Raw genomic sequence first — 19635 nt, forward strand, 5'->3', positions numbered from 1 at the left:
TCCGTCAGCCCCAGGGGGCACAGGGGAGCACGGCCTCTCTCCAAGGCGGGGCGGGAAGCTGCGGTGGTCCCCACCCGTCTGCTCTCTGAGCGTCCCCAGACCCGGGCGCTGCAGACAGAATTGGACGTGGGTGCCGACGCGCTTGCCTTCTGGGCTGGGCTTTGGCAACCAGCTGCCCCCAGCCGCACCTCCAGGACAGGAAACAGGCCCCTCGGGCTGCAGGGGGCCATAAGAAGCCCTGGAGGGCTGGGCCCAGGCACGGACCGGATGAGGCCTGGCAGGAAGGTCCCTGAGAATCCAGACTGAGGCCTGTAGAACTCACCTTTGCCCAAGGACAATTCTGCAGTGCTTTGTAGAACACACCTTTGCTTCTTTCTTTATTTCCTAAGGAAACCTAAAGCAAGGGGGGAAAAGATACAAAACTGAGGGGCCGAAACAAAATCTAAGGCTGCTGACCGGCACGGGCCCCAGTACACGGGCTGCGGGGGGTCCCCGTGCCGTGGGACACCCTCGGGGCCTCTGCTGTGTCTGGCGGGCCTGGACTGGGCCTTGAACCCTGATGACCTATCTTCATCTCCTCCTTTCCCGCAGGCCATCACACCTGGTGTTCCCAAGTGTGCCGAGAATGAGGGTGATGACAGAAAAGGCTCACTTTAACACTAGCCATTTTCTGCAAACTATCTTACAGAAATGAGATACCCAGGATTAACAATCAATAACCTTGTCAAGAGCAAGTTTCTGATCAGGAATTTCAGTCTGAGAGTGCGCAAATATTCACATTTCTACTCTAAGCACGTTCTTATACAATGCGTGTGTGCTAAGTTGCTTCAGTCGTGTCTGACTGTGACCCCATGGACTGTAGCCTTCTGGCTCCTCTGTCCATGGGATTCTCCAGGCAAGAACACTGGAGCGGGCTTCCATGCTCTCCTCCGGGGGGTCTTCCCGACCCAGGGATGGGACCGTGTCTCACGCCTCCTGCACTGGCAGGCGGGTTCACCGCGGGTGCCGCCTGGGAAGCGTTCATACAACACTAAGGTATGAAGCCTTGGTCTCAACTCACAGGCGCTCTTCCCACGCCTGCTGCGGGTGCCAGCGCGGCAGGCAGTCTCCCCTCCACCCCCTCCCCCGCCAGCCTCTCCCAAGCCCCGGGAAGGGACCAGCCCCTCCCCCAGGAGTCACAGCCCCCTCAGGCAGCTCCGCGGTGGGCACCCACAGCCGTGAGTGGGCTCAAGCTGAGCTCACGGAGCTGAAGTCTGCGCCCAGAGCTGCCCGCCTGCCTCCCTCCCCCAGGTGTCCTGTTCCCATAGGAGCGTGTGCGAGCGGACGCCCACCGGGCAGGGAGCAGGCAGGGCTGTGACCGACCCCCCGGAAGCGCTGATGGCTTCAGGAGCACCCCCGCCATGGCTCAGGGCCTCCGTCCAGCAAGGCTGGCCTCGCCTCCCATGCAGATCCTCCAGGTGGACGCCCTGTCGGGGAGCCTGTCCCCTTGGGCTGTACCAGCGTTCCTGGTCAGCTCCAGGCAGGGCTCACCCCTCACCCCAGGTCTCCCGGCTCCCTCCCAGGCCGTTCTGAGGCTGGACTTGGAAGGGACCCCTGAGAGCTGCTGTAAGCTGCCCGCCCGCACACACCAGGGCCCTGTGGCGTCCTCTGCCAGAACAGTAACCACACTGAAGGCTTGGTTTGTTCTTGAAAGAAGAAATATCTCATTAGTGGACTTTCTCCACCACTGCCTTTGTGAGACGCTCAGATAACCCTGCTCCTGCTAAGTCACTTCAGGTGTGTCCGACTCTGTGCGACCCCATAGACGGCAGCCCACCAGGCTCCCCCGTCCCTGGGATTCTCCAGGCAAGAACACTGGAGTGGGTTGCCATTTCCTCCTCCGATGCATGAAAGTGAAAAGTGAAAGGGAAGTCACTCAGTTCTGTCTGACCCTCAGCGACCCCATGGACTGCAGCCTTCCAGGCTCCTCCATCCATGGGATTTTCCAGGCCTGGCCAAGCCTCACACAAGAACTGCCCTCTGCTGGTTCCTCCATCTGCTGGCCCCTGGAAAAGGCCTTGGCTGTATCAGGCGTCACATGGTAAATGCCAGGTGAAACGGAGATGGTGACTGTTCCTCCAGGGAGCCAGAGCCATAGCCTCCCCAGGGCCCCGCGGCGCCTGCCAGCCAGGCCCACCCAGCCAACACCTCACATTTTGGCTCTAATTTGATTTTTTCCACTGCTTTGTCAAAGTGTTAGGAGCCCACCCAGATGCCTTAGGAACTGGTAGGGGAAATCACTGCTCAGTTAATTCTTGGCCTGATGCTAATCTTTCCAAAAAGGTAAGACACTCCCTAACGGCCTCAATCTTTTTTTCCAAGTCAACAAGAATTTTTCTGTCTACGGTCCAACCAGACCACGGCAGCTCCTCAGCAGAAACATTACAAGCCTGCCCGTCACCGTCTCTCTACCTGGAAAAGCCTGGAAGGAGTTAAACTGGCGAATTCGCAAGCTCTCCCTCGTCATAAGTGGAAAGGTCTTTCAGCGGCACAGACTCGCAGGGCGTTGGCACTGGAACTGAGAGAGCGTCCGAGCCGTTCCTTCGGCCGAGGGGCCTGGCGACGAGCAGACCCCGAAGGCCGCCCAGCAGGGACGGCCACCTGGGGCAGGGACACCACAGAGGCGTCTGGACTTCTGGAGGCTCCCATCCCACACCAAGGAGGCAACACGTGAAATCTACGCTTTTGAGCGTGAAGAATAAACGTTGAAACCACAGAAACTTAGGTGATAGCTCATCCTGGGGCCGCCTGGGGCCCGTTCGTGCTGGGAGCGTGCCTGCGAGCTGCTGTCTTGAGACAAACTGTCCAGGCCGTTCAGAGCTCAGGGGAGGCGCTCCCAGATAAGCTCTGGACTCTAAGAGGCTGGGGGAGGCCCGGACTTCTAGCCCCGAACTTATCTTAGCCCCTACCTTCCTATCCGTGTCTTTTTACATCCCTCTCTGTCAAACGTCAATGGGGAATGTTCAAATACTTTGATAAACTTCTGAGAAATTATCCTATGGAAATCATCAGAGATACACATATTTACGTAACAGGAAGGCCCCTCAGGGCTTCTGAAAGGTACAGTAGTCAGTGGAGGGCACTCTGATATGACTTAACAGCCGTGAGCACTGTCTAGACACTCAAGTGGCTGGAAGACTGTTTCTAAAAACCTATGAAACTCAGCAGATGTGTTATGATACAGGAAGTGCAGCCCGATGTCAGGCCTTTAACCAAAGACAGAGCCAACTCAGACCCCGTGGGGCCCGGGAACCACCTTTCAGCCTGCACAACCCATTAACAAAATTAAATGGCTGTGGTGCCTCTAAGTAAAAACAAAGCTGCTTTGGAAATGCCTCTTTTAAAAACCACAGTCCACAGTGAATCTTACCTTTTAGTAACAAAACAGAATCGGGACCTGGAAATTCTCAGAAGCAGAAGAGCAACAGACTTAGGTCTCTTTTGAATGAAAGCTCTTAGACCAATTTCCAAGTTGTTGCCTCAACGAAGTTAATTTAGAGAAACACACAGATATCCCGGGGCCGCCAACGGCCCAGGTGGCCCTCCTCAGTCACTCTACCAGGCCTCTCCCGGGTCCTGAGCCCCCTCTTCTGTCTACCAGGCCCCTCCCGGGTCCTGAGCCCCCTCCTCTGTCTACCAGGCCCCTCCCAGGTTCCGAGCCCCCTCCTCAATCTACCAGGGCCCCTCCCAGGTCCTGAGCCCCCTCCTCTGTCTACCAGGCCCCTCCCAGGTTCCGAGCCCCCTCCTCAATCTACCAGGGCCCCTCCCAGGTCCTGAGCCCCCTCCTCTGTCTACCAGGCCCCTCCTGGGTCCTGAGCCCCCTCCTCACTCTACCAGCCCCCTCCCGGGGCCTGAGCGGCCCCTCCTCAGTCAGTCTATCTCCCGGGTCCTGAGCCCCCTGCCCTGCTCTTCTGTTAGAGGAACAGCGCTCTGCACAGCCACAGACCCCCAGCGTCTGTCCTACCAGGAAGCTCAGGTACATCCTCCACAGCAAGGGGCACTGGCTCCCGTGGTCACTCCGCACGGCGCTCTCAAACAGGGCTCTGATCCGGTGCGTCAGGCCGGTCTCAGGAAGGGTGGCATGGACTTCTCTACCATCCACCCTGCAAGACAGAGGCTCAGATGAGTCCAGGACAACCGCTCAGGCTGACGCCGCAGCAGGGTCAGCGATGGGGGGGTTGGCGTGTGTGGTAGGCAATGCTGCCCCAGGTCTAGGGGCGTGGGGTGCAGGTGAGACGTGGCTCCTCCAAGGCCGGCAGAGCATAGCGTTCAGGGCTCTGCGGTGTCTGCACCCCGGAGTCCACCCTGAGGCACACAGACTCCTTTTCTCAGGAGAACCTGCCCCTCACTAGCAGAGTGCACATTTACCGCGAGACTTTCAGCTGAAAGGACAGTGAATAAAATTCGAATGGAAGGTGCAAAACACAAGGAAACTGTTATTCAGAGGCAATCCTGAACACGGCCTTTCTCAGGTCCCAGTAAAACAACAACGAAGGTTCTAGAAGGAACAATGATGCCTCAGCTAACACGTGCCCGAGCCTACTGCTTAACCTTCAGACATAAAATAGTGTTATCTGAAAAGAGACAGTTAAAGCACGACTCTGTTCTCACCCACGATAGTAACACAGGCTAGTAATTACTTTGGGCTCTCTTTGTGCTCAGCACTCACTCTTCCCAGCAACCCTCTTTAATTATGCCCATTTTACAGAAAGGGAACCGACCAGAGCCGTGAACTGCCCTGCCCAGGGTCACACAGCTGCCTAGTGGAAGCACTGGGACTTGACTCCAGGCCCGCGTGCCCGCCCCACAATTTCTCTACAAGGTCTCAGACCCCCGAAAGCGGGAGTAAGCACTCAGGCACCGTAAGCAAAGCCCTGGACGCGCCGGAGCGAGGCCTGGGGAGACACCGCGGGCTCCCGACAAAGGGGCCGCTCTCTGCCCTCACTCCTCTTTCAACACACTTTCCTGAATCCCTGCAGATCTGTCTCCTTTTTCAATGCATTTTCCTGTAACATAGACAGGGCACCGCTCCCCACTACCCCACAGGCATTCCAGGCCCTGGGCCACGTGTATTTCCAGCTTCCAGAGACTGGTGGGCCGTGGGAACAAGGCCGGACCGCGAGAGAGGCCTGCGGACCCGCGACCGAGGTGCTCCGTGATCACCTCTGCACGGCGTCCACCAGCCTCTTCCGCATCCTCTCCGCTTCAATCGCAAACAGCCACGGCTCCAGGAGTTTGGTGGACCTGGTGATGGCGTGGAAGAATCTTCTGGTCCTGCTGGCGCTGTGCGACTTGCTTTGAATCTGCACGTACGCCCTCCAGAGAAGCTGGTTGCCCGGGTACAACTGTAAAGCCTCTGAGAGCGCCTCTCGCAGCGGAGCCAGTGGGTGGGCGGCAACCCTGCCGTGGAACCTGAGCAGGCTGGTGTGCATCAGGGTGACGGCCTCCAGGGCGCCCTCCAGGCCGGCGCCCTCCGCGGAGACAGAGCCCCGGAGCTCCGCAGACACCTGCTCATAGACGCGCCCAGCGGCGTGGACCCCCACGGTCAGGTACTGGAAGAGCATGAAGCACTTCGCCAGGCTGACCAGGCGGCTGAAGCGGTCGCGGGGGCCCGGGTCAGGGCCGCGGCGCTCCCCTAGACAGTCCTGCAGCGCGTGTTCGTATGCCTTCCGAGCCTTCAAAACGTGCACGGCCGAGACCTGTCCCGTGCAGGCCCCGCAGGGGCCGCGCTCAGTCAGCCCGGTCAGCACGTGCACGGCCCGGGCTGGGGCGGCCCCGCCCACGGGCGGCGACAGCTCCGCCTCCAGCGCACCGTAGAGCAGGCCGAGCTCGCAGAGCTCCGGGTCCTCCAGGCCCCGGCTCCCTGCGGTGCCCAGGGCTGCGTCGAAGACCTTCCGGGCGTCCTCTGTGTTGCCCAGCAACCACTCCAGAAGCGCATACTGCTGCCAGAGGCAGAAGCTGTTGCGGTTGTCCGGCTCCTTGAGGAGATTCTTGGCTAGTTTTCTGCAGTTCTTTCCTTGTGACTTTAATCTCTTCTTGTCTTTAGTGTGCAGACACCAAATGACCTAAAGGCAAAAAGGAAAAGAATTACTTCAGATGCTCCATGACGTTATAGACATCCCTTTGTCCTGTCGAGTCCCCTGGTGACTCAGACGGTAAAGAATCTGCCTGCAATGTGAGACCTGGGATTCCCCCCTGGGTGGGGAAGATCCCCTGGAGAAGGGAGTGGGAACCCACTCGTGTTCTTGCCTGGAGAAATCCCATGGACGGAGGAGCCTAGCGGGCTGCAGTCTGTGGGGTCACAGAGTCAGGCACGACCGAGCAGCCACTCTTTCTCTGTACTATCAGCTGCAGGAAGCCACGCGGGGCGTCCACACTGCCTGCCTCCATCACATACCTGGTAGACCCGTAGGCTCCCTGAGAAACGGGGCTCTACCGAGGCCACGGGAACCCGGAAACGAACACGTCCAGGCTTCCCTCTGACACTCCTGTAAAGGAGGCTGACACTCCAAACGCGCTTCTTCAAAGACAGGCGACCAGCAAATGTCGCTCAGTCGTGTCTGACTCTCTGCGACCCCACGGGCTGTAGCCCGCCAGGCTCCTCCGTCCGTGGGATTTCCCAGGCAAGAGCACTGGAGTGGGTTGCCATTACCTCCTCCAGTGGACTCTTCCTGAGCCAAAGATCAAACCCGCGTCTCCTGCATGGGCAGGTAGATTCTCTACCGCTGAGCCAGCAGGGAAACCCCATCAGATTTTACCAGACGCTGTTTTAATAACACAGCCTGGTGTGTGCCATTTGCAATTAAAGGATCAGAACTTTGGACGTGAACATTTAATTCTAGCTGGTGGCCAGCAGAGGGCAGAAGAGTCAATCCTAGACAAATTTCTAGCAGGTAATAGATACTAAAAAGCAGGGTAAGTAGCTTATTTTATCTATTTTAATAAGTCCGTAAATCCTCTAGCCCAGCTTAAGCTTAAGAGTGATCCTTAACACTAACTGCTCACACAGACACCTGAGAATAGAGTCAGCACAAGAGCAGCTCGGGGCACTGACAAGCTGGGCTCAGTCTCCCGCCCCCCTTCCCTGCGGCCCCTCAGAAGGGGCAGCCACTCGCGCGGTGCCCTTGGGTCCCTGAAGGGGGACATGCTGGGGCCGGCGCCCTGCAGAACACAGCCTGCCCGCCCCACCGACTCCCGCGACAGGAGCCGAGGTCCCCACCCAGGGGCGGGGGGCGCGGCGTTACCTTGGTGATCTCGTACCGTAGCCAGGAGACACAGAGCTGAGACCGCTCCCTGCCTGCAAACAGAGGCAGCGCCAGGTGGAAGACGTTGCGGATAAACTCCTCGCCCTCTCGACTGGGACCCCCCGGCCAGCGCCGGCCGCCCAGAGGCTCCATGTGGCCCACACAGCCGACGCCGGAGCAGGAGAGGTCAGGGAGAGTCAAGGGCTTTTCGTTATAAAGTTCGTTGTCGAAGATGCTGTTCTCGTCCATGGCCAGATAGAGGCAGGAGGCGGGGGCGCGGAAGCCGGAAGGCACCCCCAGGAACTGCAGGAAGGCCGCAATCAGCTGAAACTGGAGATCCGGGCTGGACAGTCGGATCAGAGACTGACCGAGATCGTCAAACAACACCTGCAAGGAGACAGAAACCGAGTGACGAACGCAGCGAACAAACAGCAGGGCCTCCGCGCGTCTCCCGCGGGCCTGTGCGAGCTGCGCGGGGCTGCGCGGGGTCCTTGCGGCTGTGGGCCCCTCTCCCGGCGCCGCGGGCGGGGCTCTTCTCGAGCCGCGGTGCCGGGCTTCTCACTGCAGAGGCGTCTCGCTGCGGAGCCCGCGCCCCAGGGCTCACGGGCTTCGCTGCTCCACGCGTGTGGGCTCTTCCCGACCAGGGCCCGAGCCCGTGTCTCCTGCACGGCAGGAAGATTCTCTACCACTGAGCCACCAGGGTAGCCCCTCACCACCCCCAGCAATCCCTTTTATATGGATATGCGCCAACATTACTCAGTTTTAAACACACAGGAGCTAGGTTTTCTGTAAAGTGAGGCAAGCTGAGGGCAGGCGGGTGGGCGCTGGGGGCAGCGTCTCACACCCCCTGGGCACCGTCCACGGGAGGGGACACCATAGCAGGGAATTTCAGAGTCGCCTAATGGATTCACAGGAAATCCAGAATCGCATCCGCTTCTGACAACACACGTCGTTGCTTTTGTAGTTACTTTCATAAGTTACAGTCGGGAAAATTTTTTATTTCAAGATAGAAGAAAGTTACGATTTTGTGTTTTCTTTGCACCAAACTGCCACAGGAAATGAAAAATATGCTCCAAGATATATAAACAGCAGCAAAGGAAAAGGGACGCTGCGGAGCATCGGGCCGTGCGGGGAGCGGCATGAGGGCCTCGTGCTAGCTGTGCTCACAGCTGGCTGCACGTACAGCTTCAGGCTGCGAGGCCACGGGGACCGCGCTCCGCCTGCCGCCCTGCCTGCCTGCCTGCCTGGCCTCTGTGGCCGTCAGCAAAGAGGGAATCAAAACACAAGCACAGGAAGACTGGACTCCCTGGGACTCGACCCATCAGAACCACCAATTAATCAGAAAGCTTTTCTCCTCCAGGTTTTCACTAAAGCAGAGAAATCTAAGAAATTGCTCATAGCAGTACCTGGCTCCAGGAACGAGCTTCCGGGAAACTGTCGAATTGCTGAGGCTCGAGAACTAACTTCTGGAGCTCAGCCACGAAGTCTGTAAAACCCTCACACACCAAAGACAAACCCCATCCGCCTTCTGAAAACTTGGGCTCAGCCAGGGCGGGGAGCTCGCGGGTAGACTCGAGTCCCTGGCTGCTCCCTCCAGCCCAGAGAGCACCTCTCTCCTTCTCCCCGATCCTGGTTTCTTAAGTCCACCCTGGCCACCCCCTTCGCCTCTCCTGGGACACCCCAGGCCCTCCAGGGCCTGCAGTCATGTAGATTTCTCTGGTGGAGCGCGAGCTCCCGGATCAAACAGATGCTCGCTCAATATCCAGGACTGGCGGAGGCCTTGTCAGGGGACAACCTCTGCCCAGACGCTGGGGACACAGATGCAAACAGGAGAAGCCTCTGCCCTTGAGCTTTGTCAGAGCCCGGGAGCCTCACTGCTGTAAGGCCTCTCGGTCTGTACCCGTGACTGTCACAGGCCAGGAACGCCGCGGACCCAGACCCTAACTTGCACATGGGTTTTTTCACTGAACATGTCCCCCAGGACCACATGACGCATGGCTGGTTGAATCTGAGGCTATGGAACCTTGGATGCAAAGGGCTGACTACAAAGTTACACTCAGATTTTCACCTGCTGGGGGCTGATGACCCTAACCCCTCATTGTTTGGGGTAGACTGTAGTTGGTATTTTGTCAAAGTGGCTCAATTCCAGGTACTGAAATAGAATTTCTTCCTTTATTTTAATGTAAAACTTCTTGGGTTCCAAAATCACTAAGGACTGTGACTGCAGCCATGAAATTAAAAGACGCTTGCTTCTTGGAAGAAAAGCTATGACAAACGTAGACAGTGTATTAAAAAGCAGAGACTTCACTTTGTTGACAAATCCATATAATCAAAGCTATGGTTTTTCCAGCAGTCATGTATGGATGTGAGAGTTGAACCATAGAGAAGACTGAGCTCACAGAACTGATGCTTTCAAGTTGTGTTGGAGGAGACTCTTCAGAGTCCCCTGGACTGCATGGAGATCCAACCAGTCAGTCCTAAAGGTAATCAACCCTGAGTATTCATTAGAAGGACTGATGTTGAAGCTCCAATACTCTAGCCACCTGATGTGAAGAGACGGCTCACTGGAAAAGACCCTGATGTGGGAAAGACTGAAGGCAGGAGAAGAAGGGGAAGACAGAGGATGAGAAGGTTGGACGGCACCACCAGCTCAATGGACATGAGTTTGTGCAAACTCCAGGAGATAGTGGAGGACAGAGAAGCCTGGCGTGCTGCAGTCCACGGGGTCACAAAGACCTGGACACGACTTAGGGACTGAACAAGGCCGACGCCGAAAGCTGCGGAGCTGCCAGCGCACAGTAGGGCACCAGGCCGCGAGGGACGCAGCCTGAGCGCATGGCAGGCACCAGGGCTCACTGAGCGCTGCCTCCTCCCCAGGAGGACGGGCCCCGACCCCCCGTCCCCAGGGCCTGCACCTCCTGCCCCCCGTCTCCCGAGTCACACGCACTCACGCATCTTCAAGGATGGAAAGCGGGGAAAGTGGACACAGAGGAAGAATTTAGGACAGTGACTCCACGGTTTCCAACCTTGAGCCGTCAAGGCTTCGTGTGGAAAACTGACTGAATATCCTGGAAGACAGTCTCTGGAGGGCTGACCACCAGACCCAACCGCCTCCTCAGGCACAGGGACAGTCAGGGCGAGAGCCCCGAGCCTCCTCCATCACCAGCAGCCAGCGCAGCCCTGCCGCTTTCCCGGGGGAGGACGTTTCTGAAGGCCGGAGCGGGGCGGATCAGCCTCTCCCGAGCCAGGCTCGGGCTCCTTCTGGGAACAGAAACCCCGAGGGAACAGGAGAGAGCAACGCCCGCCGCTGGGGGTGGGCGTGGTGGCTCACCTGTCTCTCGGGGTCCTCGCAGTCTTCCTCCGTCTGCTTCCTGGCCTTGTCCGGGCGCCATGGCTGCCAGTGTCTGTGGTCTCGGGACCGCTCGGCGGCCAGCCAGATCTGCCACCGGGGCAGCGTCTTGTCTCTAATCTCCTGGTCCTCGTCCTCCGGCTCCTCGTCGTCGTCATCTAGGTGAGAATTAAACTTCCAGCAACCGAACCAGCAGACAGCACCGCCCTCAACCCTCAAACCCAGCTGCTCGGGCCAGGGATGGGGCGGACGCCTGAAGGCCAAGATGAACATGACCCAAGCCCAGCCTTGTGGGCCCCTCAGCGGCATTTACGGACTCTCCCGTAATCAGTCAGGCTCCCAGAAAAGGAAGGTGAGCCGATGAACTCAGATGATTTTTTATGCTCTCACAGCAATTAAAAATGGGAATGACATATTTTAGACGAGAACTGTCCAGGAGAACTTTCTGTGACGATGAGAATGTTCTAATTCTGTGTGATATGGTAGCCACATGTGACCTGCTGGGCATTTGAATCGTAGCTGGTAGAATAACTGAATTTCAGATTTTATTTCAATTAAAACAGCCATGTGTTGCTAGCAGCTACTGTATTACACAACACAGTTCCAGAATGCTAAAGGACATTTAATGATAGCACTGCTTTAGATTTTCTTAAGCCATCAGAATTTTTAGCCAGTGGCCCTGATTATCATCCATGTTCACTTTTTTTTAAAGAAAGAGGCAGTTCAAGATATCCTGTATTTTATTTTACTTTGTTTCCTAACTCTGAACATGCAGAATAAAAAAGGAAAAAATTCTGAGTTTTCCACTGAAATTCAATAAAGTTAAAAATAAACACAGTATGTAAAATGGTTTGGCCGCCCAGAAAACAGTCTGGCAGTTTCTTATGAAACTAAAATGCACCGACCATAAGGCCTAGAAATTGTATCCTTGGGCGCCGACCCCAGAAAGACGAAAACCCATATTCCCACAGAAACCTTTACACTGATGCCCACAGCAGCTTCATTCATAAAGGCCAAAAACTGGCAAAGACGCCAGAGTCCTACACCAGGTGCCTACACTAGGTGCCGAGGTGCCTAGAGAAACTACGGCACAGCTATGCCGCGGGCACCGCGGAGCAGAAAACGCGAACACAGCTGCTGGCACACCCCGCGTGGACAGAGCTCAGGGGCTCTGCCAAACGAGGAAAGCCGGTCTGCAAACGCTACACAGAAGACGCCTGCCAGTGAGCATGCGAGGCGCTCGGACCCTGCTGCGCTGGTGCTGAGCATGCGAGATGGTGCAGCTGCTGTGGCACACCCGTGCGAGGGCTCTGCAGAGAGTCAGAGCCACCGCCCAAGCTGGCAGTTCCACCTCTGGGTGCACTTCCCAAAGAACCGAAAGCTGGGGCTCAAGGACTCATCCACAAGCCTAGCAGTATATTCACAACTGCCGAAAGGGGAAGTGATGCGCCGTGTGCGTGCGTGCGTGCGTGCGTGCGTGCGAGCGTGCGTGAGAGATATGCACACGGTGGAAAATCATTCAGCCTTAATAACGGAAGAAATACTGGCGTGTGCTCTGTGCCGTGTGAACCTTGAGGACATCACGCTGCGTGAGCCAAGCAGCACTGACTGCGCACGCGGCGCTCTGCAGAGGCTCGATCTGGGCAGTGGCAGTCGGTGGCCATGAGGAGGGATGGGGAGTGAGCTGGACTGGGGTCAGGGCGCTGGGGGAGACGAGGAGCTGAGGGGGATGGAGGTGATGATGAGTGACAAGTGTCCAAATGTAACTGATGCCACCGAACTGCACACTTAGAAATGGCCAGACTGGCAAACTGTCTTTCACGATTAGAAATGTTGAAGAGTTACATATGATTCCACTTATATAAACGGGGGGGCGGGGCGGGGCAGGCAGAAGGGGGCGCACAGGGGTCTCGAGGGAGGGAGGCAGGGTTCTACAGTGAGACCGCGGCGGGGCTGCCCGAAGCCGCATACGGGATAAATGCAGAGAGCTGAGCAGACACAGGCAGAAATGAGCAGCTGCAACATGGGCAAAATCTGAGCGGACTCCCCGCGGCGCCCTCCACCGCGGGGGCAGCGGGTGAAGGGCGCACAGGTTCCCTGCGTACTCTTCCCCGACTTCTTGGCAGGGCTGGTGGGGGCTGCTTTAAGGTGCCTCAGGGGAAGAACAGCCTGAGCTCCCAGGTCATTCGCGGGATCTGTATAACGTTCCTGAGTTACTGAGGAACCGCCGGCACACATCAACACGCCAGGAAAACGGAAAACCCCGCGAGGAGGAGGCAGCAGCCCCTCCCCGGAGAGGCGCCTCACCTGGGCCGACGGCCACCCAGCCGCCCCGCTCCTGCTGGTGCATCCAGGCTCTCCAGCCCCGGGCGCCCTTCTCCCCGGCCCGGGGCTCGCCGCTGTCCCAGAAGGGCTCAAAGAACTCCACCTGTCGAGGTGTGAAACATGGAGGTTAGCCGCCACGTTCAGCTCTGCCAACAAGCACCGAATCCCTACTGTGTGTTGGGAAGATGTACTGAGGTTTGGTCATGCGCTCCAGAGTATTCAAAGCCTCAAGCGCGTGGACTGGTCCTGGGCTAGGCTTTAGCCCGGGCCCCGACCCTCATCAGCAACGTCTCCCATCACAGAGACTGTCAGTCAAGGGGTGGGGATGAGCGCAGCTCTGACCCTGACCCCTGACCACACCCCAGGCTCTGCAGAGAGACTGAGTCCCTTCTCTAGTTCACCACGTTTGTAAAACAGCAACACATCTCTTAGAATAACTGTTACCTGGCTTACTATATAACAATCAGTTCTATCAATACTAGCCAATATTCCTTGCCCCAATTTTGTCCAGAAGAGAAAGGTTAAAAATAATGATGATTAAAAATAGTTCTTACAGGCAGTTCAAGAAAGCTCCACAAGGTGGAGACGCAGCCTGTCACGAAAGACCTTGGAAAGCTCACCATCACCTGAGCTACCCTGTCCATCTCCTAAGACCCTCTTCGTCAGGTAGAAAACTGACTTTTCCTAAGTGGAGAAAGGTTTTCTTAAATCCCTCCCACTCCCCCGCCCCCGCACCCCCCCTCCCCGCCCAAATTAGGATCAGTGTTGACAAGCACCAACATGTAATTTCACTGCAACTTCAGCCAAGGTTTTAGGTGGAGGAAAGGTTAACCAAGGGAAAGACGGGAGACGCAGGTTGGAATACAGAGGCAGGAAAGAGGGCCTGTGGTTTAAAGCTACATTTTGGACTTCCCTGGGGCTCACTGGTAAAGAATCCGCCTGCCAATGCAGGGGACGCAGGCTGGATCCCAGGTCCAGGAAGATCCCAATGAGGGGCAAATAAGCGGGTGCACGACAGCTACTGAGTCTGCGCCCCAGAGCCCGGGGGTCACGACTCCTGAGTCTGCGCCCTAGAGCCCCAGATGGGGGAGGTCACGACTCCTGAGTCTGTTCTCTAGAGCCCGGGGATGACCACTCCTGAGTCTGTGATCTAGAGCCCAGGGGTCACGGCTCCAGAGTCTGCGCCCCAGAGCCCGGGGGTTCTAAGTACTGAAGCTGCAACACTCTAGAGCCCCTGCTCCACAACAAGAGAAACCACTGCAGTGAGAAGCCGAAGCACCACACCCACAGAAGCCTAGTCAAATAAATAAATAAAATTATGAAAAATTAAAAAAAGAATAAAAGGCGTGGTAGCTGCTTCCCTGGAGGTGGGTGGTAACTAGCATTTGAACAGGGGTGAAGTAAGGGGGAGAAAAGAGCGTCGGTGAGTCTTTATGGCTGGGAGGTGGAGGGATCGTCGTTTTGCTCTCAACGCTTTTCCTTGGATTGCCCGGATATTTCTGAGACAACTCTCAACTGATGTAAGGAGGATGTAAATATTTTGAAAATACTACCACCAACTCCTATTACCCACACCCCTCCCCAGAAGAGGGACGGGCCGAGACGGGAGCAGGGAACTCGGGCAGGACACGCACCTGGCCTTTGGTGGGCAGGCCCTTCACACTGTCAGGCTTGAAGAACGTGAAGTCGACCATGGCCTGGAAGAGAGACACGGCCTTCTCGGTGTGGCCAGCCTGCCGCAGGAAGTGGCACTGCTGCAGGAAGAGGGCTGCCGGCGGGAGAGCAAAGGGGACGAGCCCTGGTGAGCGCCTGGGCAGGACCGAGCAGCCCCCACAGACGCACAGCTCAGCACCCAGATCGCCTTCTCCCCGAAACCAGTGACTGTCGCAGCTTCGAATCGGCGAGCGAGCAGGTCCCGAGTTTAAAGGACCCACGTAACAGTAGTGCAGTCACAGTGCGCCATTCTCACTTTTAAAGGAAACGGCCACGGAGCACAAACGGTGACAACGAAACAAGACCGGTGGGCGGTCTGAATGCTGGTTATCAAGCACTCAGAGCTCGTTCTTACGAGAAAAACTCAGGAGAGGACGGCGCCGTCAATTTTTTTTAAATCAGAGAGCCAAGCTCTGTGCTCGGTGGATCACTAGATGGCATTGTTCACCAGCAATCTCCATCACAGACTCGGTCCTGCTGGAAACAAATCTGGGTTCCATGTTTGAAATTTTCGGTTCATTTAAACTGTGGTACAATTCTCTCTCTGAGATACCATTAAGCTGTTTGAGCATATCAACACGTTAATATCAAATATGAGCCCCTTTAAGGCTGTGATGCAAATGCTTATTATTTCTAGAGCAATATATTTCTTCTATCTTTAGAAATTAGTAGCAATATTCAGTAGCAGGGATTTGATCAAAGAAATTTGATCCCTTTGATCAAATCAAAGGGATTTGAGTCAGACCCTGAGCTAGGCTCCCCATATACCATCTCAGCTGACAGGCACAGCCCTCCTGTGAAGCAGGTATTGGACTGCTGTTGCTGGGAGAGAAACTACAGGTCAGATGGGTTAAGGAACCTACCCAAGGTCACACAGGAGCCTGTGAAGGGCAAACCCAGCATTCAGGTCAGGAGTGACACACTCCAGTATAACACGCCATCTCTGGATCTCATTACTGGACAAAATGTGTAATACAGTCTAGTCTCCTTGGGGACCTACTGTAAACGTTACCGGCATGATGACACCAGTAGCCTGTATCTATCAGTGATTGACAGCCAGCCAGCGCACCCTACCAGCGTGACTGCCTAAGCCCCCACAACGGGGTGAGATGTGGGCATCTCAACAGATAAGGCCACAAACAGCCAAAGGAGTTAAGAGACTGCGTTTACCTGAGTAACAGCTGGAAAAGCTGGAGCTTCTAGCCTGACGATATTTTCTGAACTGTGCTGGCTTAATGCCTCCAGCTGCCCAGAAGGTGGTGCGGGCATGGGGGCGGGTTACCCATCATGAAAAGAACTCATAATACCCTTTTTTAAGCATAAGCTTTATCAACTTAGACTTTCCTAAAATAAATCAAAGATAAGCTATTTTCAATGAAGCCAAATGAAAGAACAGCCCCTCCCGCATCACTGGACTAGGTGGCCGTCTCCTTACCAAACATGGCCTCCTCGGTGCCGGGCAGCTCAGGGTGGGAGACGATGCTGCCGTCCCTCACGGCGGACAGGGTGCTCAAGCACTTCCCGTACAGACTCTGAATTTTTGATACAGAGAAGGTGCTGAACTGGCTCTGGCAAAACAACAGGTATTTCTGCCAGAGGGCTGTGTTGTTGGGATGTAAGAAGATCAGTTTCTGCCACTCTTTGAGCAGAGTGGTGGGCTCCCAGAACTCGGTGCAGAGCTTCAGCTTGGCGAGCTTCAGGTCCACGCTGCTCGGGTTGCTCTCGATGGCCCTCTCCAGGATGGCCAGCTTCTTCTCCAGGACCAGCCGCAGGGACCGCTTCCGTGTCTCCGGCTCTCCTTCCTCCACGGCGTAGAGGCCCGGTCTTCTCATGACCTCGTCCTCAACAACAAAAACACCCACTCACATGGGCACATGGACCCGGGGGGCCCGGGGTGTCAGCACTGCTTGTGGAGTGACTTATAAGGCCCACAGGGCTGCTCACTCCACACAATGAAGTGCTCTTCAGGTTGGTAGCTCTGGTCTCGTGTTTGGGGTTGGGAGTTTAGTCGGTAAGACATGTCTGGCTCCCTGAGACCCCACGGACTGTGGCCCACCAGATGCCTCTGTCCATGGGACTCTCCAGGCAAGAATACTGGAGTGGGCTGCCATTTTCTCCTCCAGGGGATCTTCCTGACCCAGGGATCGAACCCCCATCTCTTAGGTCTCCTGCACTGGCAGGCGGGTTCTTGACCCCTGGCACCACCTGGGAAGCCCTATCCACTCTCTATCTCTCGAGAGCCCCGTGGGCGGCAAGGAGCTCCAGCCAGTCCATCCTAAAGGAGATCAGTCCTGAACATTCATTGGAAGGACTGATGCTGAAGCTGAAACTCCAATACTTTGGCCACCTGATGTAAAGAACTGACTCCTTTGAAAAGACCCTGATGCTGGGAAAGATTGAGGGCAGGGGGAGAAGGGGATGACAGAGGATGAGATGGCTGGATGGTATCACCGACTCAATGGACATAAGTTTGGGTAAACTCTGGGAGTTGGTGATGGACAGGGAGGCCTGGCATGCTGCAGTCCATGCGGTCACAGAGTCAGACACGACCGCGCAACTGAACTGGACTGATTATTTATTCACCTGGCTGCACCAGGTCTCAGCGGCAGCTTGCAGGGTCTAGTCCCCTGGCCAGGGACTGAACCTGAGCTCGCTGTCTGTGGAGCATGCAGACTTAGCCACTGGAACACCTAGAGAGTCCCCGTCACTTTAAATTTAGGTTTCTGTATCGGTAACTAGCATGCAGTGTCTTGAAAACCTTTTCTGAAAAGCTGATTTTACCAATAACACAGCCGAATGTGGGACAAATGTGGTGATTACGTAAGTGGCTCCAAAAATAAGCGGGACAAAGACAGATGGGCGTATTTCTGAAAGGGAGCCGGTGGCTCCACCCTGTCCCTGCACAGACCGCCCTGTGCACCCCGCATGCTCTCTCAGCACTGCAGGACCGCCTCCCCGCTGTGGCGCGCACCCACCTCGATTCCGCTCACGGCTTGCCATCTCTTGGAGGCCATTCCTTACTCCTGGGTGGCAAGTCACCCCTCATTCCATCCCCCACCCCTATGCCACAGCTTGTCCCACCCCAGACTGCAGTGACCCCTCACACATCAGCCTCCATCACTGGGCTTTGAGCAAACTCAGGGCGAGGGCTCCATTCTAACCTTTAGAGGCCCGGCACCAGGGCTCCTCACAGGAGCTCAACAGTCGCTGCAGGATAAACCAGTGCCCAACATTAGGGCCGCCATTCCCAGGCGGGAGACCTGGGACCGTGACGCTTACCTGGAAAGCAACAAAGGCCATCCACAGCTCTGTGTCCCGAGGGTTCTCGCGAACCTTCCTGTTAAACTCCTCCACCCTGGCCTTGAGGAGCGCGCCCTCTCGGTCGGGCTGTGAGTCTGGTGGCCTGGACTCCTGCTCTGAAGGACCCTGTCCCTGTAACCACTGCGTAGTGGCTTGATCGTAAATCCCCAGAGGGTTCAGCCAGCTGGTAGCAGGGGGAGCCGCGTCGTCCACGCCCTTCACTGGGATAAAGGAGAGCGGCTCCGACGACGGAGCTCCGGGCTGCCTGCTGACGGCGAGGCCGTCCACGTTCATTAACCCCACGCTCTTCTTCGTAAAGTAGCGCTCCACGTGCTTGTGGGAACGCCTCTTTTCTGTGGAAGTCCCCTCCCAAGATAGACACTGCTTCTTCGGGTTGAGGCCGAGGCAGGAGTCTCCTTTCCTCTTGTATCTAACGTTTGAGAAAGAAAACAGGTTACCGAGAGAACGCACGCTCAGGCTCCACGGACCGAAGGCCCAGCAGGCACTCTCGTTCCGCCAGTTAAGTTCATGTATTCAAACTCACCTTCCCTTCAACTGTTTCTACTCAGAGAAGTAGGAGGACTTTTCCTCTATCCTGCTGTTTCGTCTGCGTCTCGCGAATTTCCGATCACGCCTGCCTGCCAGGCCTTAGTACCTGCCCGCCCCTAAGCTCTGCACCACGCTGTCGTCACGCCACCGCAGGCGGCACCGCGTGCGACGGGCAAGGGGAAGCCATCGCCTCCCCCTCGACGGCTCTTCAATAGGGACGCTGAGGCCTCAGGTGACACCGGGCCCTCCATCCCCTGGACCAGTCCCTTCCCTCCGTGCTGTCTACTTCAGAAGATGACAGAGAAGCCTAAGGCTCTTTTTTTACTCCTGAGACAAAGCGTGTCAAACAGAATTACATCTGGCTATTCTCTACTCTACAGGAAAGAGGCTGGGCTCTAAGATGCTTTTATGGACCGTGTAGGCGTCCCCGGAGCTACAGACACATGACTACTGAATATCTGTACAAAAGCTACGGAAATCTGTGCCCTTTTCCATGTGTGTGCTACACAAACAACCCAATTCAAACAGCAAAAGATGTGAGCAGAAACGGCACGAAAGACACACACGGCCGGTAAGCACATGAACACATGGTCAGCGTCGTGAGTCACCAAGGAAAGGCCGGTGAGAACTGCGGTGCCCCGAGCGCAGGCCCACCAGGACAGCCAAGATGAAGGCAAGGCCTGGCGACGTCGAACCCCGGCCACTGACTTGGAGGGGAGCCGGGGCTCACATGCCCCTGGTGGGAACGTAAACCGGCACCATCACTTTGCGAACAGGTCTGGCGGTTTAAAAACAAAACAAAACAAAACCTAAACACAGACCTTACCCTATGACCCAGCAATGCTATTCCTAGGTATTTACCAGAAAAAGGAAACCAGAATCCTACACAGAGAGCTGTGCACAAGCGTTCTGAGCAGCTTTATTCATAAGAGCAAACTCTGGAGAAAGGCCAGGTCCCACCAACAAAGAATGGATAAACAGACAGTGGGGTGGCCGCCGGTGGACACTCCCGCTGGGAAAAAGAAACGAGGCACTGATAGGCGCCCCGGCGGGACGAAGCTCGGGAACGCGACACCGGGGGGACGGAGTCGGACACAGAGGGGTACCCGCTACGCG

At 56.2% G+C, this 19635-nt stretch overlaps 1 protein-coding gene across 1 annotated transcript in view; it reads right to left on the reverse strand.

The window, feature by feature from the left end:
- NRDE2 (NRDE-2, necessary for RNA interference, domain containing) overlaps positions 1-19635 on the reverse strand; it is a 47609-nt gene that overhangs the window by 2734 nt on the left and 25240 nt on the right. The window contains exons 5-13 of the mRNA XM_052646923.1: positions 17950-18400; positions 16106-16511; positions 14592-14725; positions 12940-13060; positions 10615-10790; positions 7284-7670; positions 5203-6104; positions 4004-4142; positions 323-394 (exon numbers count right to left, since the gene is read on the reverse strand). Coding sequence (XP_052502883.1) covers positions 323-394; positions 4004-4142; positions 5203-6104; positions 7284-7670; positions 10615-10790; positions 12940-13060; positions 14592-14725; positions 16106-16511; positions 17950-18400 — 2788 coding nt within the window. The remainder of the gene's footprint in view (positions 1-322; positions 395-4003; positions 4143-5202; positions 6105-7283; positions 7671-10614; positions 10791-12939; positions 13061-14591; positions 14726-16105; positions 16512-17949; positions 18401-19635) is intronic.

Source organism: Budorcas taxicolor, chromosome 10 (assembly GCF_023091745.1).
Source record: "Budorcas taxicolor isolate Tak-1 chromosome 10, Takin1.1, whole genome shotgun sequence".
NCBI lineage: Eukaryota > Metazoa > Chordata > Mammalia > Artiodactyla > Bovidae > Budorcas > Budorcas taxicolor.